The sequence below is a fragment of the Bos indicus genome, chromosome 3, assembly GCF_029378745.1.
Source record: "Bos indicus isolate NIAB-ARS_2022 breed Sahiwal x Tharparkar chromosome 3, NIAB-ARS_B.indTharparkar_mat_pri_1.0, whole genome shotgun sequence".
In the NCBI taxonomy this organism is placed as follows: domain Eukaryota; kingdom Metazoa; phylum Chordata; class Mammalia; order Artiodactyla; family Bovidae; genus Bos; species Bos indicus.
The window spans coordinates 57,952,274-57,972,870 of record NC_091762.1 but is presented as its reverse complement, the minus strand read 5'-3'; the positions used below and the strand labels follow the sequence as shown (position 1 = coordinate 57,972,870).

The 20,597-nt window shown below is 39.7% G+C and overlaps 1 protein-coding gene across 8 annotated transcripts in view; it reads right to left on the bottom strand.

The window, feature by feature from the left end:
• The window catches only part of ODF2L (outer dense fiber of sperm tails 2 like), a 402,314-nt gene that overhangs the window by 31,114 nt on the left and 350,603 nt on the right, over positions 1-20,597 (bottom strand). Inside the window, exons 1-3 of one of the 8 annotated variants that reach the window (XM_070786175.1) lie at positions 9,087-9,186; positions 6,530-7,799; positions 702-870 (exon numbers count right to left, since the gene is read on the bottom strand). In XM_070786175.1, the coding sequence (XP_070642276.1) occupies positions 702-814 (113 nt within the window). In that variant the 5' untranslated portion in view covers positions 815-870; positions 6,530-7,799; positions 9,087-9,186. The other 7 variants (XM_070786178.1, XM_019957163.2, XM_019957162.2 and 4 more) reach the window with 7 other exon arrangements.

Genomic DNA, 20,597 nt, shown 5'->3' with positions numbered 1-20,597 from the left:
CTTTCTTTAATTGACACCACTTTTCTTCTATGGAACATAATATAATGGCTCAACAACAATGAAAGGCATCTTAGAGGCTATGTCTCTACGAAATACATTGTATTCTTAAGCACCACTGGCTTCAAATGATGGGCCTAAGGAAGATGCTAGCTATAAAAGACAATTATCATTATTAAAAACCATGTACAGAAAATCAAAAATAATTATATATGACCAAACATTATTTTCATTTATAACTAAAAGCTACACTATATCATCCATAGCAACAATCACAGTATTTTAAGATTGTCACTTTGGGGAGCAATGAGTCATACAAAAAACAAGTGCATCCCCATACCAAAGAAGCAAAGTATGACAGGTATCTTTTATATAGCAATATACCAAATGACAGTGAATTAGTACTCATTAACTATATTTCCAATATTACATGGTATTTATATTTTCATTTATCTTAGGTAAAAAGGTATATACTTTATAAATTTTTATAGGTAATGTTTTCAATTTTAATTGCTGTCATTAAAATTTTAAAACAGCCACATTCTGCTACATGAGTACTTTGTAATCAAATTAAATATTAATTACTAGACTGTTAGATGATATTCTTGAAAGAATGCTACATTTGAAATAGTTTACAATATGGACAAAATATGAAACCCTGAAATCAAGAAAATTAAGTTATCCCCTGCTATTGTTGAGAATACCAGCTGAGATGACTTTCACTGGCATCCTGTGGTAAACCTTCTTTCTCTGATCTACTTTCAAAATGGGAAAAGAGTTCTTCTGAATGACTTCCATCATTTGCAGTCTCCTCCATAAATTAAATGGATTTATCGGTGGCTTCCACAGCAAGTTCTCCACATAAGCTGAAACCTAGGAAATATTTTCATTATTAAACATTTCAGTAGATTCTTTTTTTCTGTTATTACCCTATAAGATAAAAATCCTAAAGATGCCTAAAAGAAAAATATTTCACAGACAAAACTCAAATTGTAGCTGCTACTTGTTGTGATACTAATTTAAAGTTGTATCAAAATTGCATAGCACAATCATTCAACAATTGCCAACTGCCAGTTTCCAAAAAGTCACAATTTTCTACATGCTCACAAGAATGTATAGATTACTATTAGTCTATTTCTTGAAGTATTAAAATAATATCTTGATCCAAACAGACTAGAAAATGGACATAAAAGTCATGGATTAACTATCAATTTCAGTTTCATTCAGCTCAGTTCAGTTCAGTCGCTCAGTCGTGTCCAACTCTTTGTGAGCCCATGAATCCCAACACACCAGGCCTCCCTGTCCCTCACCAACTCCCGGAGTTCACTCAAGCTCACGTCCATTGAATTGGTGATGACATCCAGCCATCTCATCCTCTGCCGTTCCCTTTTCCTCCTGCCCCCAATCCCTCCCAGCATCAGAGTCTTTTCCAATAAGCCAATTCTTCACATGAGGTGGCCAAAGTAGTTTCAGCTTTAGCATCATTCCCTCCAAAGAACACCCAGGGCTGATCTCCTTCAGAATGGACTGGTTGGATCTCCTTGCAGTCCAAGGGACTCTCAGGAGTCTTCTCCAACACCACAGTTCAAAAGCATCAATTCTTCGGCACTCAGCTTTCTTCACAGTCCAACTCTCACATCCATTCATGACCACTGGAAAAACCATAGCCTTGACTAGACGGATCTTTGTTGGCAAAGTAATGTCTCTGCTTTTCAATATGCTATCTAGGTTGGTCATAACTTTTCTTCCAGGAGTAAGTGTCTTTTAATTTCATGACTGCAGTCACCATCCGCAGTGACTTTGGAGCCCAAAAAAATAAAGTCTGACACTGTTTCCACTGTTCCCCATCTATTTCCCATGAAGGGATGGGACCAGATGCCATGATCTTCGTTTTCTGAATGTTGAGCTTTAAGCCAACTTTTTCACTCTCCTCTTTCACTTTCATTAAGAGGCTTTTTTTTTAACTCCTCTTCACTTTCTGCCATAAGGGTGGTGTCATCTGCATATCTGAGGTTATTGATATTTCTCCCAGCAATCTTGATTCCAGCTTGTGCTTCTTCCAGCCCAGCATTTCTCATAATGTACTCTGCACAGAAGTTAAATAAGCAGGGTGACAATATACAGCCTTGACGTACTCCTTTTCCTATTTGGAACCAGTCTGTTGTTCCATGTCCAGTTCTAACTGTTGCTTCCTGACCTGCATATAGGTTTCTCAAGAGGCAGGTCAAGTGGTCCGGTATTCTCATCTCTTTCAGAATTTTCCACAATTTATTGTGATCCACACAGTCAAAGGCTTTGGCATAGTCAATAAAGCAGAAATAGATGTTTTTCTGGAACTCTCTTGCTTTTTCCATGATCCAGAGGATATTGGCAATTTAATCTCCGGTTCCTCTGCCTTTTCTAAAACCAGCTTGAACATCTAGAAGTTCATGGTTCACGTATTGCTGAAGCCTGGCTTCGAGATTTTTGAGCATTACTTTACTAGCGTGTGAGATGAGTGCAATTGTGCAGTAGTTTGAGCATTCTTTGGCATTGCCTTTCTTTGGGATTGGAATGAAAACTGACCTTTTTCATTAGATCTATTCAATAAGAAATGAATGTTATTCATGCCTATAACAGTACAAATTTAAGATACTTTTGAAAGTATTTGGCAACAGTAGCTGCAAAGATAAAGGTTTTTTTAAGTAGACTTTTCAACATTAAATTCACTTATTTCTATAAATAAATCCTATTTTTTTAAAAAAGTTCAATCTAGGATATTCTTGGTGATTTGGTGATACTGAATGGACAGATGATACTACATCTAAGTCTTACTAAATAATCTAATTGTTTTCTCTCAAACTTGGAGATGTCATTTTAAAATGTGAATTTTAAATTTATGACATTTATGACTTTCTTCAAAGCTATTTCATTTTAATTAATGAATTAGTGCTTTGGCAATCATTAAGACTGTATTTTCTTAATTCTAATATATGGAAATGTGTCTCCCTAATTCTGTTTATACAAAATCAAACATCATACTTAAGGTCTTCTGCATTTTTGCAGAGATACTTTTCCTCGTAATTTATTTTTAATTTTCTGTATCATAAAATACATATGTTCAAGAATTTTCAGATCTCTAGATAGATGTGAAATTAAAGGTTGAAAAGTATTCACAATATTTAATTAGCAATTCAGAAATCATTTAAAATGTCTGTAAAAAATGCATCTCTTTTTTGTCTGAAGGTTCTATATATCAGAGAGATATTTAGGATATAGGCCAATGAAAGCATGCTCATATTTTTTAAACACTAGCAACTCATGTCAAATGGAAATGCAGAATAAGATACATATAGTCTAAGATGATCTACGTGACTGCTACAAATATGCAACATCTGTTATTAAGACATAACAATATTTTGAGCTATTGGCAGTCCAGAAAAAATTTTTAAATACTAATATACAGGCATTCCCTGGTGGCTCAGACAGTAAAGAGTCTGCCCACAATGTGGGAGACCAGAGTTCGATCCCTGGTTTGGGAAGATCCCCTGAAGAAGAAAATGGCAACCCACTCCAGTATTCTTGCCTGGAGAATCCCCCGGATAGAGGAGCCTCGTGGGCCTCAGTCCACAGAGTCACAAAGAGTCAGACACAACTTCGAGACTTCACTTTCACGAATATACAAAATCAAATGAAAAACCAAACCCAAAGATGAAAATGAATATGCTTGGATAAGTCACTGCAATCAAGGAAATCATCATCTACTCATTTGCTCAGTTTTGGTACTTATCTTTTGTCCATTAACTTGTTTAAATATCTGTCTCTCTGTACAACGGAATCTCAAGAAAAATTTCTTCTTTACTAGAATCTTCAGCACCTATAAGCCTTGTAAAAGTTAAGCAATAACTGAAGGAGAGGGCTCAAGGCTTGGCATAATTTACAAATATGATGAATCAAGACTGACGCTTTTTATAACTATTCACCCCTTGATTCATCTTTTGCTGCTGCTGCTGCTATGTCACTTTAGTCGTGTCCAACTCTGTGCGACCCCATAGACGGCAGCCCACCAGGCTTCCCATCCCTGGGATTCTCCAGGCAAGAACACTGGAGTGGGTTGCCATTTCCTTCTCCAATGCATGAAAGTGAAAAGTGAAAGTGAAGTCGCTCAGTCGTGTCCAACTCTAGTGACCCCATGGACTGCAGCCTACCAGGCTCCTCTGTCCGTGGGATTTTCTAGGCAAGAGTACTGGAGTGGGCTGCCATTGCCTTCTCCGGATTCATCTTTTAGGGGATCACTAAAAGAACAATAGTTCATATATTTAAAACAAAAGTTTACAAATCAGTATAAGAGGATAAGGATCCTCAATTTATTGAAAACATTTTATGAGGTAAGATTCAGTTTGAGAACTCCCTTGTGTCCAGTGGCTAAGATTCCACACTCTCAATGCAGGGGGCTTGGGTTCAATCTCTGGTCAGGGAACCAGATCCCAAATGCCTCAATTAAAGATCCTGCATGCAGCAACGAAGACCCTACATGTGGCAACTAAGACCCAAGGCAGCCAAATAAGTAAAGAAAAAGAAATATTAAAAAAAATATTCAGCTTGGTATTAGTACTTTAAATGAGTTCTTGCTTAGCTTTGTGGGAAACGAATATAGGATTATTCACTTATAATATATAGGAATACAGGAACTTCTCAAAATATGGTTGAGAGGTTCCAAGGTACTCCACTATTTTTGTGTTGTTATAATACTATGAGCAGAAACATTTGTATGCTGAAAAATGTAATAATTTTCTTTAACATAAAAAGTCTTGCCTTTATAAAAAAAGCTATCTTCTTGGTGCATCAAACGTATTCTTGCATGGAAAAAAAGCAGATATTTCAGAAGGAAATGTTATCAATTGTGTAGAATAAATGCCAATTTACAAATGTATTAAACTTTTGTCCAATTTGCTCATGGTGAAACAAAGACACATATTCTGCACACACACTTTTAATGATCAAATCCCTAAAGAACACCAATTTTAAAACATTTTTAAAGAATTAAATTTCTTATATAGAAATGACTTTCAGTCTTCTATCCAAAAGGCATATATTTAAAGCCTTTTCCAGGAGTGGTCATGGGTTTCTGGCAACCCAGCTACATTCACTAAACTATGTTCCATTTTGGCCAACAACAAGCATTTGAGCAATGGCTGTTCAGGGACCATGATGCTGCCATGATCACAGAAAGGAAAGATCACAGTCCATGATGTTCCATAGCACCTATATTGTTCTATACAAACTAATCAGCTTCAAATATGCATTCAAAACTATCTCTTTGAAGAGAAAAGTATATGAATCTTGCATATTTCATTTTGTCTTGCCAAATACTAACCCTTGGAAAACTAGTTCCCATTAGGGTCAAACAAAAGCATGCAGTTTATACTGAAATATTCACTACGAAATATTCAGCAAAGAACACCAAGTAGATACAGAAATGCTACTCATTTCCCTCACTAAACACTAGTCAAAAGTTTACTGGAGATGTAATTGTATAGCTTTTTGGACTCCATAGCAAAAAAAAAAAAGATATTTGGGATTAGGCAGGGTAAAAATAGCCAGAGACGGAAAACAGATCTTATGAGTGAAAGCTATCAAAATTGAAAAAAAAAAAAAACATTTTTTAAATATAGAGAGATTAACTTTGAAAATTAGCTAATGCTTCTGTCCAATGAATAAAGGAATTTGAAAATAAAAGGGTTGCAGATTGGATAATACCAAGAAAAAAGTTGACAGGATGAGTGTCTGATTTGTAAATAAAGAATACATACATATTTTCAAGGCCCAAGTCCTCCCTCCTTCTCAAAATATTCCTCTGACTGATTCAGTCCACCAAGAATCCTAAACATCTAATAATATTTTCAGAATTATACTGTTCAGAATTTAATTGCTCTATAAAGGATAAAATTTTTAAATGGCTACTAAATCTGTTAGGGCAATATACTCATCACTCTTTACCCTCAAAAATTACATAATACAGTGAGAGGCATAGGTTAGAATCCAATATATAAGTGATGGTGAGCAAATAATTTATTATTCAACCTGAAACACTTAAGGGATCAAGCGGGCCTCATAGAGAACTTAATTACCCAGAAGACTGGACCAAAGTCTTCAGAGTACCATTTCACCCTAACTAATCAGTATCCTTTTATCAGATAAAATAAAACATTTTCTTTCCCTTCAACTCATGAACAGCATGAGGACATGCTGCCATTTATCAACAGAGCATTAACTTATAACCTTATAACATCACCTCACAAAAATCCTACACAGTTTCTATTAACATCCCAAAGCTACACATGAAGAAACCAAGTTTTAGAAAGGTTAAACAGCTTGCTCAAGTTTATAAGTAAGGAAGTGGTGGAACTCAGTTTTGAAGCAAAAGCCAGCAGATAATAAAATATAAGAATTTACACAGCTGAAAGTAACATACAAACTTCTCTTTTATAAGTATTTTAACAATACTCTTATAAATTCAGTTTATATTTTAAAAATGAAAACTGTTCTGTACCAGGAAATAAAGGATGAGTAAGACTGAGCTCCTTGAAGGCACAGGCAAGTCTAAATCGAGAGAAGACTGTGAGCGTGCTAAGTCACTTCAGTTGTTTCCGACTCTGCGAACCTATGGACTGCAGCCTGCCAGGTCCCTCTGTCCATGGGATTCTCCAGGCAAGAATACTGGAGTGGGTTGCCAGGCTCTTCTCCAGGGGATCTTCCTGGCCCAGGGCTTGAACCCATGTGTCATGTCTCCTGCATTGACAGTCAGGTTCTTTACCACTAGCATCACCTAGGAAGCCCCAGAGAAGACCGAGAGCAGACAACTAAAATCCAGTGTGCTAAAGGTTATAAGGGACTCACTGGGTACCCTGAAAGCAACGAGCAGGATCCTGGGAGACTTCCCAGAGGTGAATCCGCAGTAGAGTCCAGCAGAACACATCTGAGGCTGGCAAGAGGGAAAAGAAAAAGGCATTCCAGATAGAGAGTAAAGTACCAGCAAGAACAAGGAATCATGACAGAACATGATTTGAAAGGGCACTTGGCAAATGATGAGACTGACTGGACACATGAAAGCAGTAATTCTATGCAAAGTTCAAGAGCTTGAGTTTCTTTTCCAAAAGGTTCAGACAGACCATTAAATAATTTTAAACAGGAGAATGCCAGATCAGAAGTGCATCTTTTAAAGATAAACCCAGTGGTGTTTAGGAAAACAGACTAGGCATATGGAGGAGAGTAGAAATACTCTCAAGAGAGATGAAATTGCAACAAAAATTTTTGAAAAAATCAAAAGTTGCTCCTGCTGGTGATTAAAACAAACAAACAAAATCCCACAGAAAACAATGAAGGAATTAGAATACAGGAAAAGCAAAAGATCAGTATGGAAATGATCAAATGTAACCCCTCATTTACTCATGACCATCTGAATGGATGCTCAATATTTAAGTTGCAGAAAATGACTGCTTATTCCGTTAAATACAAAAATTAACTTAGACCAGTTTGAAGAAAATCGTTTAAAAGTGTGTATTAGGACCAAAAGATCAGTATGGAAATGATCAAATGTAACCCCTCATTTACTCATGACCATCTGAATGGATGCTCAATATTTAAGTTGCAGAAAATGACTGCTTATTCCGTTAAATACAAAAATTAACTTAGACCAGTTTGAAGAAAATCGTTTAAAAGTGTGTATTAGGACTTCCCTGGCTGTCCAGTGATTCAGACTTCACCTTCCAAGCAGGCAGTATGGGTTCAATTCCTCCTCAGGGAGCAAACATCCCACATGTCTCATGGCGAAAAAAAAACAAACATAAAACAAAAGCTACATTGTAACAAGTTCAATAAAACTTCAAAAACTGTCCATATCAAAAAAACCTTTAAAAAATAAATGTATTATTTTTTCCTTCTCAGAGTTATCCGTACAGAATCAACTCAACTTCAAAATAATTCTTTCAAAAATCATTCTTGCAGAATTATTACAAATCATCTTCAGTGTTGTAAAAAACTGACTGAGTTCTACTAAGCCAGGGCCCAGGGGAACAATCATTGACTTTCAACAGAACTGTGCCCAAGGGAATAGATGTTTTGTTAACCTCATTGCTATACCCAGCTTCTAGGGTCTCAATCATTTGCACAAACTAAGCAGTGATTAGCAGCGGTGTAAACAAAGCCATTTTCTCATACCTTTGGGAGTTTCCGATGCAAAAACTACCTTACTAATACACATCAATTTTGAAATAAGAAAAAGAGAAGCAAGAAAATGGATACCTGGCTGTTAAAGACCATAACAAACATGACCGTGACAATCTTATTGTAAGCAGGAGGGTATTAAACTCATTTTAAAAGTAGACAGGCTTTCTGCAGTCTATTCCTTAAACCATAACCAACCAAGTGGTACTTAAAACTACTCCAAGAACCTCATTCACTGAACCATCAAGGAAGCCCTCATTCATCCAAAAACACCTGAAACCTAACTGTGTGTGAGGTGATAGGGAAACTTTGTCTTTGCAATACTTTCTCCCCAACACCAGCCAAAGTCTGGCTATGGTTTTCTCACTAAACAAGCACCACTTACCGACCACCTACTCAAAACCTGACATTGGTTAACTTAAATCTTATTACAACCACTCGAAAGTGACTTATCCCTCATTTTACGAATAAGGCAACTGAAACCAGAGAAGTTAGTGACTTGTCCAAACCACACCCTTCAAAGAATAGAGGCTGGAAATCTAGGACCCTGGAAAAGAAATGATTTCCCGAGGCCTGAAGTATTCTTTACTAAACAAGCCCCGGAGCCTACTACAGTCTGGCTTATTATATAGCGGGGCACTTCAAAATCAGCCGAATACGTAAACGGGCAGTGTTTCCTAAAGCAGCGCTGCCGTTACCAGGGCCTTCTGGATTACGTCTCCGTCCTGGACAAGCCCACCTCACGACGATCTGCCAGGCTGTTCAGGGACCACACCCTTCCTCGCTGCCTTTCCCAAGCCCAGGCTGCGAGTGGGAGGTGTAGGCAGAAAGGGGCTGAGGTTAATTTTGGGTGGACGCGAGGGGCTTTCACTTCCGTAACTCACCAAGGCCACGGCCACGGCCCCAACCCGGGACCCTTAAAGCCACCCGCGGTAACCGACCCTCCGCCGCCCAAGCCCAAATTTTCCCCTCCAAAAGCAGGCCGTCGCTTCCACCACTGCGTCATCACGCCGCCGTGACGTAAGGCCGCCGCCGGGCCCGCAGGGGCCCCGAAGGCTGACGTTGGGTGAACGTTGGTGCAAACCCTGGCGAGCACACCTGTGTTCTCCAGCCCTGGGTGGGCCAGCAGGGAGGGAGCAGGATGCGGGGGGCAGTGCAGTGGATGAAAGCTAGGAAGGAAGGCAAGGACGCGACTCTGGAAGCAGGCGAATTCCTAGAACGGCCTGAGTGGAAGAATGCCCAACGGGGAGCAATCGGGACAAAACCGGGTTGGTAACCGGCAAGTAGCTTCTCGGGCAACGGCCGCCCCGCCCCTTCGGTAGGGCCCGCAGCGGCGCAGCCAATTAGCCGAGTTCAGGAAAGCGAGCGCCGGCGTTTGCTACTGTAGTCAGGAGTGAGGGGGCGGGGCACGGGGGAGGCGTCCTATCTCTGAGTTGCTTCTCCCGGTAAACTCCCCCACCCCCAACCTTTTGTTTTAAGAAAAGGGTAGCACTTGTGTATAGTTACCAAAGTCTTAACTGTTGAGTTCACCCAGAAAGGGAAATAAGGCCGATGCCTTCCAAATCTTCTGATACTAGGCTTGAATCATCAAAAGTGCCCTCCTTTTGTTTTTTTAAAGGGGGAAATTTGAAAAAAAAAAAAAAAGGCAATCGCGACTGGAGAAAGTTCGCTGTAAATGTAAACAGCTAAAAGCCGTTTATCCGAGGTATTTCTCTGGGCCTCTGTTTTGTCCTGTTAAATGAGAGAGCCGGACGGCTACCTCCCAGCTATCTTTCGGGTCTCAGATTATTTGTATCGGTGCTACAGCCAGCTGATACTTTTATAAATTGAACAAGGCAAAATTCTACTTGGAAAAGTTAAAAAACAAAAAAGTTATCCAACGCTTCAACCTAACGTTAAAAATCGTGGGTATCACATTAGGTTTACAAATAAACTATCAACTGAGCAGTTTAACCGTGGCTTACCTCTTATCGGTTTCACTAAAGAACAGTTTCCATTGATGATTCCAGCAATGCATCCTCACCCCAAGCCCCAGCACAAGTTCACAATACACTAACTTCCATATGTGCAAATGTTAAAAAGCACTAGGAATTGCACATTTAAGTACCTACTCTAATTGATGGATCATGACCTTTGGCAAGTCAATTTCTCTGAGCTAGTCTTCTCACCTGAAAAAAATAAAATAGGAAAAGTAGAATTGAGGCAAGCGTGCATGCTTAGTCCCTCAGTCGTGTCCAACTCTTTGCAACCCAATGGACTGTAGCCTGTCAGGCTCCTCTGTCCATGAAGAATACTGGAGTGGGTTGCCATGCCCTACTCTAGGGGATTTTCCCCACCTTGGGATTGAACCCCTCTCATGTCTCCTGCATTGGCAGTCAGGTTCTTTACCACTAGCACTACCTGGGAAGCCCTTTCTGAGCCACAAGCTTTTGTTTCAGACTGTACAGCTAGGTAAAAATCTCAGCATTAGAATCTACTCAGCCTTCTATGTACCCCCTTGGTGAACCTTATCTGAGCTGGGATGAGAACAGAGTGGCTTTCTCTAGCAGCTGTGGATACATTCTAGTTGCAGCATGGCTTATAGGCTGTATCATGGTTCGTATCAGTCCTGTCCGACTCTTTGCAACACCACGTGGACTAATTGTCTGTCAATGGGATTTTCCAGGCAAGAATACTGGAGTGGATTGCCATTTCCTACTCCAGGGGATCTTCCCGACCCAGGTGTTGAACCTGAGTCTCCTGTGTCTCCTGCATTAGCAAGCAGATTCTTTACCACTGAGCCACTGGGAAGCCCTCTCCTGGGAAGCCCAAGAAGCATAATTCTTGGGGCCTTTCTAGCACTAAACTAGGATTCTAGCTAACTTTACTAACTTGTGTAATTAGAAAAATAACTGTACACAGAAGTTAGGCTTTTGTTGAGAAAAATACTGATTTAAATTGTATTGGTATTATAAGTTGTTGTTTTGTTGTTTACCACCTGTATAAACATTCAAGAGAAAACATTCACAAAAATCTCAAAATGATTACATAAGATTCTTCAGTTCAGTCACTCAGTCGTGTCCGACTCTTTGCAACCCCATGAATCACAGCACACCAGGCCTCCCTGTCCATCACCAACTCCCGGAGTTCACTCAGACTCAAGTCCATTGAGTCAGTGATGCCATCCAGCCATCTCATCCTCTGTCATCCCCTTCTCCTCCTGCTCCCAATCCCTCCCAGCATCAGAGTCTTTTCCAATGAGTCAACTCTTCGCATGAGGTGGCCAAAGTACTGGAGTTTCAGCTTTAGCATCTTTCCTTCCAAAGAACACCCAGGACTGGTTTCCTTTAGAATGGACTGGTTGGATCTCCTTGCAGTCCAAGGGACTCTCAAGAGTCTTCTCCAACACCACAGTTCAAAAGCATCAATTCTTCAGAGCTCAGCTTTCTCCACAGTCCAACTCTCACATCCATACATGACCACAGGAAAAACCATAGCCTTGACTAGATGGACATTTGTTGGCAAAGTGATGTCTCTGCTTTTGAACATGCTATCTAGGTTGGTCATAACTTTCCTTCCAAGGAGTAAGCGTCTTTTAATTTCATGGCTGCAATCACCATCTGCAGTGATTTTGGAGCCCCCAAAAATAAAAGTCTGACACTGTTTCCACTGTTTCCCCATCTATTTTCCATGAAGTGATGGGACCAGATGCCATGATCTTCGTTTTCTGAATGTTGAGCTTTAAGCCAACTTTTTCACTCTCCTCTTTCACTTTCATCAAGAGGCTTTTGTTATTGAGCACCGTTTTAATAGTTACAGGCCATATGTATATCTTTATGAAGTGTTATTCAAGTTTTTTGCCCACATTTATTGGGCTATTTTTTATTACTGATTATAGGAGTCTTTTATATTTGTACTATTATCAAATATAATGTGAATATTTCCTCTCAGTCTGTATCTTAGTTCAGTTCAGTTCAGTTGCTCAGTTGTGCCCAACTCTTTGCCACCCCATGGACTGCAGCACGCCAGGCCTCCCTGTTCATCACCAATTCCCAGAGTTTACTCAAACTCATGTCCACTGAGTCAGTGATGCCATCCAACAATCTCATCCTCTGTCATCCCCTTTTCTTCCCACATTCAATTTTCCCAGCATCAGGGTCTTTTCCAGTGAGCCAGTTCTTCACGTTAGGTGGCCAAAGTATTGGAGTTTTAGCTTCAGCATTAGTCCTTCCAAGGAATGCTCAGGACTGATTTCCTTTAGGATTGACTGGCTGGAGCGCTGAAGAATTGATGCTTTTGAACTGTGGTGTTGGAGAAGACTCTTGAGAGTCCCTTGGACTGCAAGGATGTCCAACAAGTCCATCCTAAAGGAGATCAGTCCTGGGTGTTCATTGGAAGGACTGATGTTGAAGCTGAAACTCCAATACTTTGGCCACCTGATGTGAAGAGCTGACTCATTTAAACAGACCCTGATGCTGGGAAAGATTGAGGGCAGGAAGAGAGGGTACGACAGAGAATGAGATGGTTGGATGGCATCACCGACTCGATGGACATGAGTTTGGGTAAACTCCAAGAGTTGGTGATGGACAGGGAGGCCTGGCGTGCTGTGGTCCATGGGGTCGCAAAGAGTTGGACACGACTGAGCGACTGAACTGAACTGAACTAAACCCATTGGAGATCAGGCTGGGAATAAGCATGAGATAAGGTTGAAATGAGCTGTTTCAAAACATAATGATTAGCAGCAAGGGCTTTGAAAATATTCCATCTGCATTCCTGTTTTCTAGCTGTGAGTCTTGGGGCAAGTTACTTTATTTGTGGAACACGTAGCCCTGACCTTGATAAATCATGATTTCCCATAAGTATGAGGTATTAATAAACAATGATTGTTTTAAGGTTCAAAGCACATGCAATGGAATAAGAATGATTAGCTCTCTCTTTTTTTAAAGACTTAATTTTCTTAGAGCATTTTTGGGTTCACAGTTAAAATTAAGAGGAAGGAACAGAGATATACTATATATTTTTCTGCCCCACACATGCATAGGCTTCTCCGTCAGCAACACCTCTCACCAGAGGGAACATTTGTGATGACTGATGAACCTCAGCTAATACATCATGATCACCCAGAGTCCATAGCTTAAATTAGGTTTCACTCTTGGTGTTGTGCATTCTATGGGTTTTGACAAATATATGGCATGTACTCACCGTTATAGTACCATACAGAGTATTTTCACTGCCCTAAAAATCCCTTGTGCTCTGCCTATCATTTCCTACCCCCAAAACCCTTAACAACCACTGATCTTTTCACTGTTCCCACAGTTTGGACTTTTTAATATATTTGGAATCATACAATATGTGGCCTTTTCAGATTGGTTTCTTTCACTTGGTAATATCCATCTAAGTTTCCTCTGCATTTTTTTTCATGGTTTGATAGCTCATTTCTTTTTAGTGTTGAATAATATCCCATTGTCTGGATGTACCATAGATTATTTATACATTCACCTACTGAAGAACATCTCAGTTGCTTCCAAATTTTGGCAGTTAGGAATAAAGCTACTCTAAACGTCCATGTGCAGGTTTTTATGTGGACATATGTTTTGAAATCCTTTGGGTAAATACTAAGGAGTGAGACTGCTGGATCTGATTATCAGTTTTCACCCAGATACCGTCCACAGAAGTTGGCGTCTTCAGACATGAACTTTCTTAATAAACAGAAGCAATTTAAATCTACTGGTATAAAAGATGCTGTGTGGTAACAGAGAGTACAGACATTGTTTTATTGTTCTATCATTTCAAAATCTATCTACTAATATAATTAGAAATTAGGAGAGTTAGTTAACTATCTCAAGAACTCAAAAAATAATGGACCTCCAGGTGTCAAATATGAAGAAAAATACTCATAAGAAGATAGTATGTGGTCTTTGGAGGCAGAAGATTAGTAACTCAGGGATACAAATATGAAATTGGCATAGTTAGTATCTTACTGTTAGTATATGCTTTAAGAATCGCTTAAGAAAACTAAAAGATTAACTTTGTGTTTTTTTAATTATTTTATTTTTGGCTTGTCTGGGTGGGCATTTTTATGGATGGGCATTTTTAAAATAGATCTTTTCCCTGCTAGTTTATTGAAATCAACATGATCCTTTTATACAGAAAAGAAAATTACTTGGACAAAATTTTTTCACGGAAATGAAAATGATATTAATTTGTTTGTCAGAATATCATACATTTACTTATTAAACCAGTTACTGTACACATTTTCAAACATTGACTTGCACTTTTTAGAAATGCCTTGGAAAAAGGAGCATCAGACACCACTTTCGACCTGTGGTGTTGGAGAGTCCCTTGGACAATGAGGAGATCAAATCTATCAATCCTAAAGTAAATCAACCCTGAATATTTATTGGAAGGACTGATACTGAAGCTGAAGCTCCAATACTTTGGCCACCTGATTTGAAGAACCAACTCATTGGAAAAGACCCTGATGCTGGGAAAGATTGAAGGCAGGAGGAAAAGGGGATAACAGAGGACAAGATGGTTGGATGACATCACCAACTCAATGGACATGAGTTTGAACAAACTCTGGGAGATGGTGAAGGATAGGGAAGCCTGGTGTGCTGCAGACCATGGGGTCGTAAAGAGTCAAACACGACTGAGTGACTGAACAACAACAATGCTGTTTTCTGGAGAACATTTATCAGTTGCAAGATTTTTGGTGGGAAGTAGTTGGATACCTAACTAATGATGGCTTGAAGAATCAGAGCTTACTTTACACAGTAAGAAGTCTGGAGTTTGGCACTCCGTGGTTGGCTCAGCTGTCACCAGTGTCATCAGTGACATAGGCTCCTTCTACCTTTCAGCTCTGCTACACTTCACTTTTTGGCTGCCCTCTTCACCTAATGAGCACAGAGACTTTCCCAACCTCTGTCCCTTACAGGAAAGAAGGGTAGGCTTTTTGAAGACATTTCCCTTTTTCAGGGAGGAAAATCTTTCCTGTGAATAATCCCAACACCACCTCTTCCTTCTCCCTCATCTCTCTCCTGCTAGGAGACTACTACTTAGATTATTAGCTGGGACCAGGTTACACAGTGCCCCAGTATGAGGGAGCCTTGGGCAAAGAAGCATCAGATATTTCTGACGTCTGTTCTGCCAGCAAGAAAGAGAAGGAGGCTGACTATTGGAAAGACAACTAATAGTGTCCAAGCAGTAACCACACACCAGAGGAAGGCCTTAATTAATATGGATTAATATTTACTAAACTCTTACTCTGATCTAGACACAGTTTTAATCATTACATGTACAATTTAAATTTTACTGATGTAGAAACTGAGGCATGGAGATGTTTAATAGCTTACTGAAGGAAATGCAACCCACTCCAGTATCATTGCCTAGAGAATACTACAATCCATGGGGTCACAAAAAATCAGACACATCTGAGCGACTAACACACAAGGCCATTCAGCCAGTAGAAAGCAAAGCTGGGATTTCAATTCAGGAAGCCTAACTTAAAAGCCCAATCACTTAACCATGTAACCATTGCTTCTACATAATTAATACAGTACAGGATTAAAGATAAATGCCAATAAAAATTTATAATTGAAAACAGAAGTGGTAGAAAATTTCAACATATCCTTAGACTCTGGGATTTTAATATTTTGGCTTGATCCACTGCTTAATAAGCAATCTACAGTGTGTGACTCACCACTGTAGTTGATATTATGATAACTCATCCTCAGGGAGATAAAACATGTATGTGATATAATAACATTTAAGATAAATTATGACACTGGAAAAATTCTTTTTCCTTTGTTAAGAAGATAAGGTGCTTCCTGAAAAGTTTCTTGTAAAACATTTGTCAGGTTTTCATAACCATTGTTTTAAAAATGCTCTTAATATTTTTATAATATGAGAATTTGATCTTAGCTAAAAATGTATCATTCATTGCACATTTTCTCCTTAAAATTATTGTGCTTTAATAGCCAATTATAGGATCATATTAAAGAACTTATTGATTTTTTCCTTTTTCCTAGTTATATGACTCTAAAGAATCCCTACTCAAAAGACCCCCATTACTTTTTAATAGAAAAAAATTAAAACAGCTATGTAATAAAATATACATACTAATAATTCTTTTTAAAAAATTACTCCCTAGCATTTTAGGAGAACATAAAAAAGGAGAGAAGAAAATAGTCATAATGGAGACCTAAAAAGGATTGATAAGTAATAAGGAATAAAGGGAGCTTCCCTGGTGGGTCAGACAGTAAAGAATCTGCCCGCAATGCGGGAGACCCAGGTTCGATCCGTGGGTTGGGAAGGTCTCTTGGAGAAGGAAATGGCAATCCACTCCAGTATTCTTGCCTGGAAAATTCCAAGGACAGAGGAGCCTGGTAGGCTATAATCCCTGGGGTTGCAAAGAGTCAGACATGACTGAGCAACTAACACTTCACTTCAAGGAATAAAGAAAGGAGATTTCAGTTTAAGCAGAGCCTTCACTGGAATTTTCAAGCAAGCCGCAGCCCAAACTCTTGAAGTAATTATGATGGGAGGTTGTTCAAGAAAACTTGGCTCAAGGTAGGTTGCTAGGAATTGTGGGATGGGGGATGAACTCTGAGACCTTAGCTTTGCCCAGCTAGTTAAAGAGAAAAGAGCAACTTTAGGAAATAGAAATGACATGTCACAGGAAAAGTAATGGTAAAAGAATAAGTGCTTTGACTGAATTTAGAGAAGATGGAGAGATGATTTGGAGTGGCTTTTGAAACCATCCAGAAAGACAAGTGCCTGAGCCAGAATGGTGTTTAAAAGCTCTCATTGGCCTGAATCCCTCATGGGGAGAAGACTATGTATGTCTGTGGTTAAAGAGGAGCCCTTCTAATCCTCTGCCGTGCCTGGTCTCTGAATGGTGCCAAGGATTCAGAGGAGCAGGGCAATGGCTCTGTATGAGGCCAGGCAGGGATTTTTGTTGTAGCTGATTGGTTGGTTTTCCTTTAGAAAGTAAGGAAAAGAGAGAAAGGACAAGAGATGAAGATCCCTCAGAATAGAAAGAAGCTGAGGCAACTTGGGCACCAGGCTGCTTCATGGTTGTAAAAAATTAGTTTTAAAATGCTGATGCCTTCCTTCAGTGATGTAAAAGCTTTATTTTTTTTCTGTGACATAAATACCTCCTTAGCTTCCCCTATGAACTCTTCAATAAAATTTAAACTGCTCACAAGCACAGTATGTACATAGTTCTTTGGAAACTCAAGGACACTACATTTGAACAATGTGAAGAACAGAAGCAACATGTGTGGATCTAGGAAAAAGGAGTCTCAAGATCAAGTGTCCAAGCAGTTGCAGAAGTCTTAGTCTTCCACAAGCCATTGAATTGACAGAGATAAAAGCAAGTTACATGTAGGTCTCTTAAGAGCAAGAGAATTCCAGCTGACAATAACTGATAATTATATTGATAATAATAACTATGGCTACCATTTATAGCACACTTATGGATAAGACATAAAGAATCACAGCCTTATGTTACAAACATGGAGTATATTTTTATGTCATTTAAATACAGGTAACTACAGATCTCGGGTTGTTTACACGTTATTGTTTCCCAGTTAATCGCTTCTGTTGTCAGTCAGCATCATGCTAGGCACTTTTGGGCAAAGAAGTATTCCTTGATACCTCTCTTGATAAGCATACCAACCGAAAGGCTTTTATTTCATCTTCATAGCAAAAATACTCAACGGAGAGGGGAAAGGCTAAAAGAAGACAGCCAAAACTGTTGTCTGAGCTCTGTCCTTTTCAATTGCATTCAGCAAGAACTTTGCTGGCCTCTGCTTACACCTTTGCCTACTCACAAAAAGTCTTAACAGTCAGATCATGTCACTCCTCCACATTCACCGTTTCCTATTTCATGGGTAAACTCTAGTCTTTCCCACAAGCTCGGCTGAATGAAAACAAATAGATTGCCAAGTATTTCTCCAGCAAAAATGGGTTGATTTGGGATTGACAGAGAACTGCAATTTGGGACCTGTAATGATGATGAATAACGTGCAAGTCCCTCACAGTTGGGTAAGGAGAGACTTTGTAGAGAAGAAAAGGAATTTGGGAAGGCTAGAATAAACCCAGAATCCGTGGCTTTTTGTTGGCTGAGTCCTTGGCAAGAAAGGAGCAGTCTTCTTTTTCCTGCTGGGCTCAGCTGTTGTCTCAGGGTGTGAGAGCCACCCCCCACCCCCAACCCACCCCCCTCCCCGGCCCAACCCCAACCATTTCTGGTCTCCCAACTTTATTTAACTGAGCTTTCTATTTATTAAATTTTACAGCTGCAAGCTTTATGTGATCTGTGTTCTAGACACAGTTCCCTCCAGTTCATGGTGTCTCCCACTGCTCTCTTCAGGGTGCATTTCACTCCAAGCACTCCCCTGCCTCAGGGTCTTCCCTCTTGCCCTTCTATCAGCCTGCACCACTTGTCTCTCATGTGGTCAAATGGTTCCTTCCCCCACTCCTGACAGTCTTACCTGTGAGGTCTTGCCCAACCACATGATACAAAATAGCAAACCTCTCTCATTGGCCTCCTCCCCATTACCTGACTTCTTGCTCTTCATATCACTTTCACTAGATATCCCATCATATGTGTTTCCTTAGTCTCTCTCTCTCTCTCCACTACTGTTGACTCTCTGAGGACAGACTTGGTCCATTTCATTTCACATTCAACATTTAGAATAATGCCTGACATCTAGCAGAAACATAGTTTCAAATTTCCAAAAGGTTTACTGAGGTATATTTGATACAATTTTATTTTTGAGTGAGTAAATGAATGAATGAATAAATAAGTGAAAAAAGAAAAAATTAAGGAAGCAGTTCCTTGTTTAAATAAGGTATATCCTTAGAAATTACTTGCTTGAGGCTACATGCAGAGATCAATAAAACAATCTTATCATGGCTCACATAATGATTAAAAAGAAAACAGATGGAATTTGAGGCAAGAGCTTTAATAATAGATGATTGTGGCTTTTGAAAGCCTAAAACCTGAAAGAGTTAAAGCTTAGGCAGGCAGTCCAAGGCACTTAAGGAGGAGGTGAATGTTCTCACTCATGCTTTCCTTAAGCCTTGTACAACAATGTATCTCACCCAAGAACTGGCCTTTCCTTAGGTCTGGAACTAATGATCACACAGTACAATGTCTTACAGAAATGCTTTTCTTAGACTCTATGTTAATGATTATAATTGTAACAAACCTTGCCTGGGAACCTGTTTCTCAACACTTGTACCCCTGATTACACAGCAGCAATATTATCTTGCCCAGAGACCTTGCCTGGAACCCATTCTCCCTGGTTAATCTTGTGCCAGTTATCTCAGGACGATGCCTTGGGAAAAGGTCTGGTAGAATTCTTACAACCTTGAGGTATTCTTTTTATCTATTTCATCAGCTAGTTGGAAAGTATATAAGGTCCTACTTAACTAGTGAGGTGGCTACTCTCCTGCCCCCTTCTGATGTCTGTGTCAGAAGCTTTTTCTGTCACTTTCACTTTAAATAAAATCTACACAAAGCTCTGAGTGACTGAGTTAAATCTTCTCCTTTGGAGACCATGAATCTGGTGGCACCGTTCACTGCTTACCACATAAGCTATCATCTTGGGGGCTTTCCCAGTATCTTCAAGACAAGGTAAGAATACTCAGAGCTGAGACTCTTTTGCTCTTTTGCTGTAAAGTCTCTACTAACTCAGAAGCATATGGACCAAACTTCTTTTGCTGGTCAGCTTTTTCTGGTCTCTGACTATTTCACAACTGCTTGGGGGAATTAAAGCTACTAACCTAGTGTGCAGACTGTAGACTTTCAGGGGACCTGCAATCCATGCTGTTATTGTGTTTTTCTAGCCAAACCCCCATTCCAAATTTTACAGGACACTGCAGGCAGGAACGCATTAGGGGGCTATCTGGAGCTCTAGCTCCAGGCACATCTCTCAGACTGGAAATCACCATCCTGACCCCAGAGACCCAGAGGCAAGTTCTTATCATGGCCATGCCTCCAGACTATATGGATGGAGGCATTGCTGGTAAGCATGAGATTCCTGAGGACACAGTTTGAGGAACCCCAGATTTGGGCAGATTGGAAATGGAGCAGGCTTCTTCCTTTAGTAGTGCTAGCTCTTAGAGGACCAGAGAAAGCCCTCCGGTGGCTCTTGTCTCAATTCCTTAGATAAAGCCCTCCGGTGGCTCTTGTCTCAATTCCTTAGATATTCTTTTTGTACAGTCTGCTGGACAGGAATAGAAATGTTGACCTTGACACACCATGAACATGAAAGATTAATTTTTTCCCTCTAGGGCCAGCTCTCCATCACCTCCTTTGTTATCACATAGACTGGTGTGATGACACTCAGAAGAGACATCTTGGGTTTTGGATCATCCCTTTATGACTTACCACTTCTACTGCGGTCAGG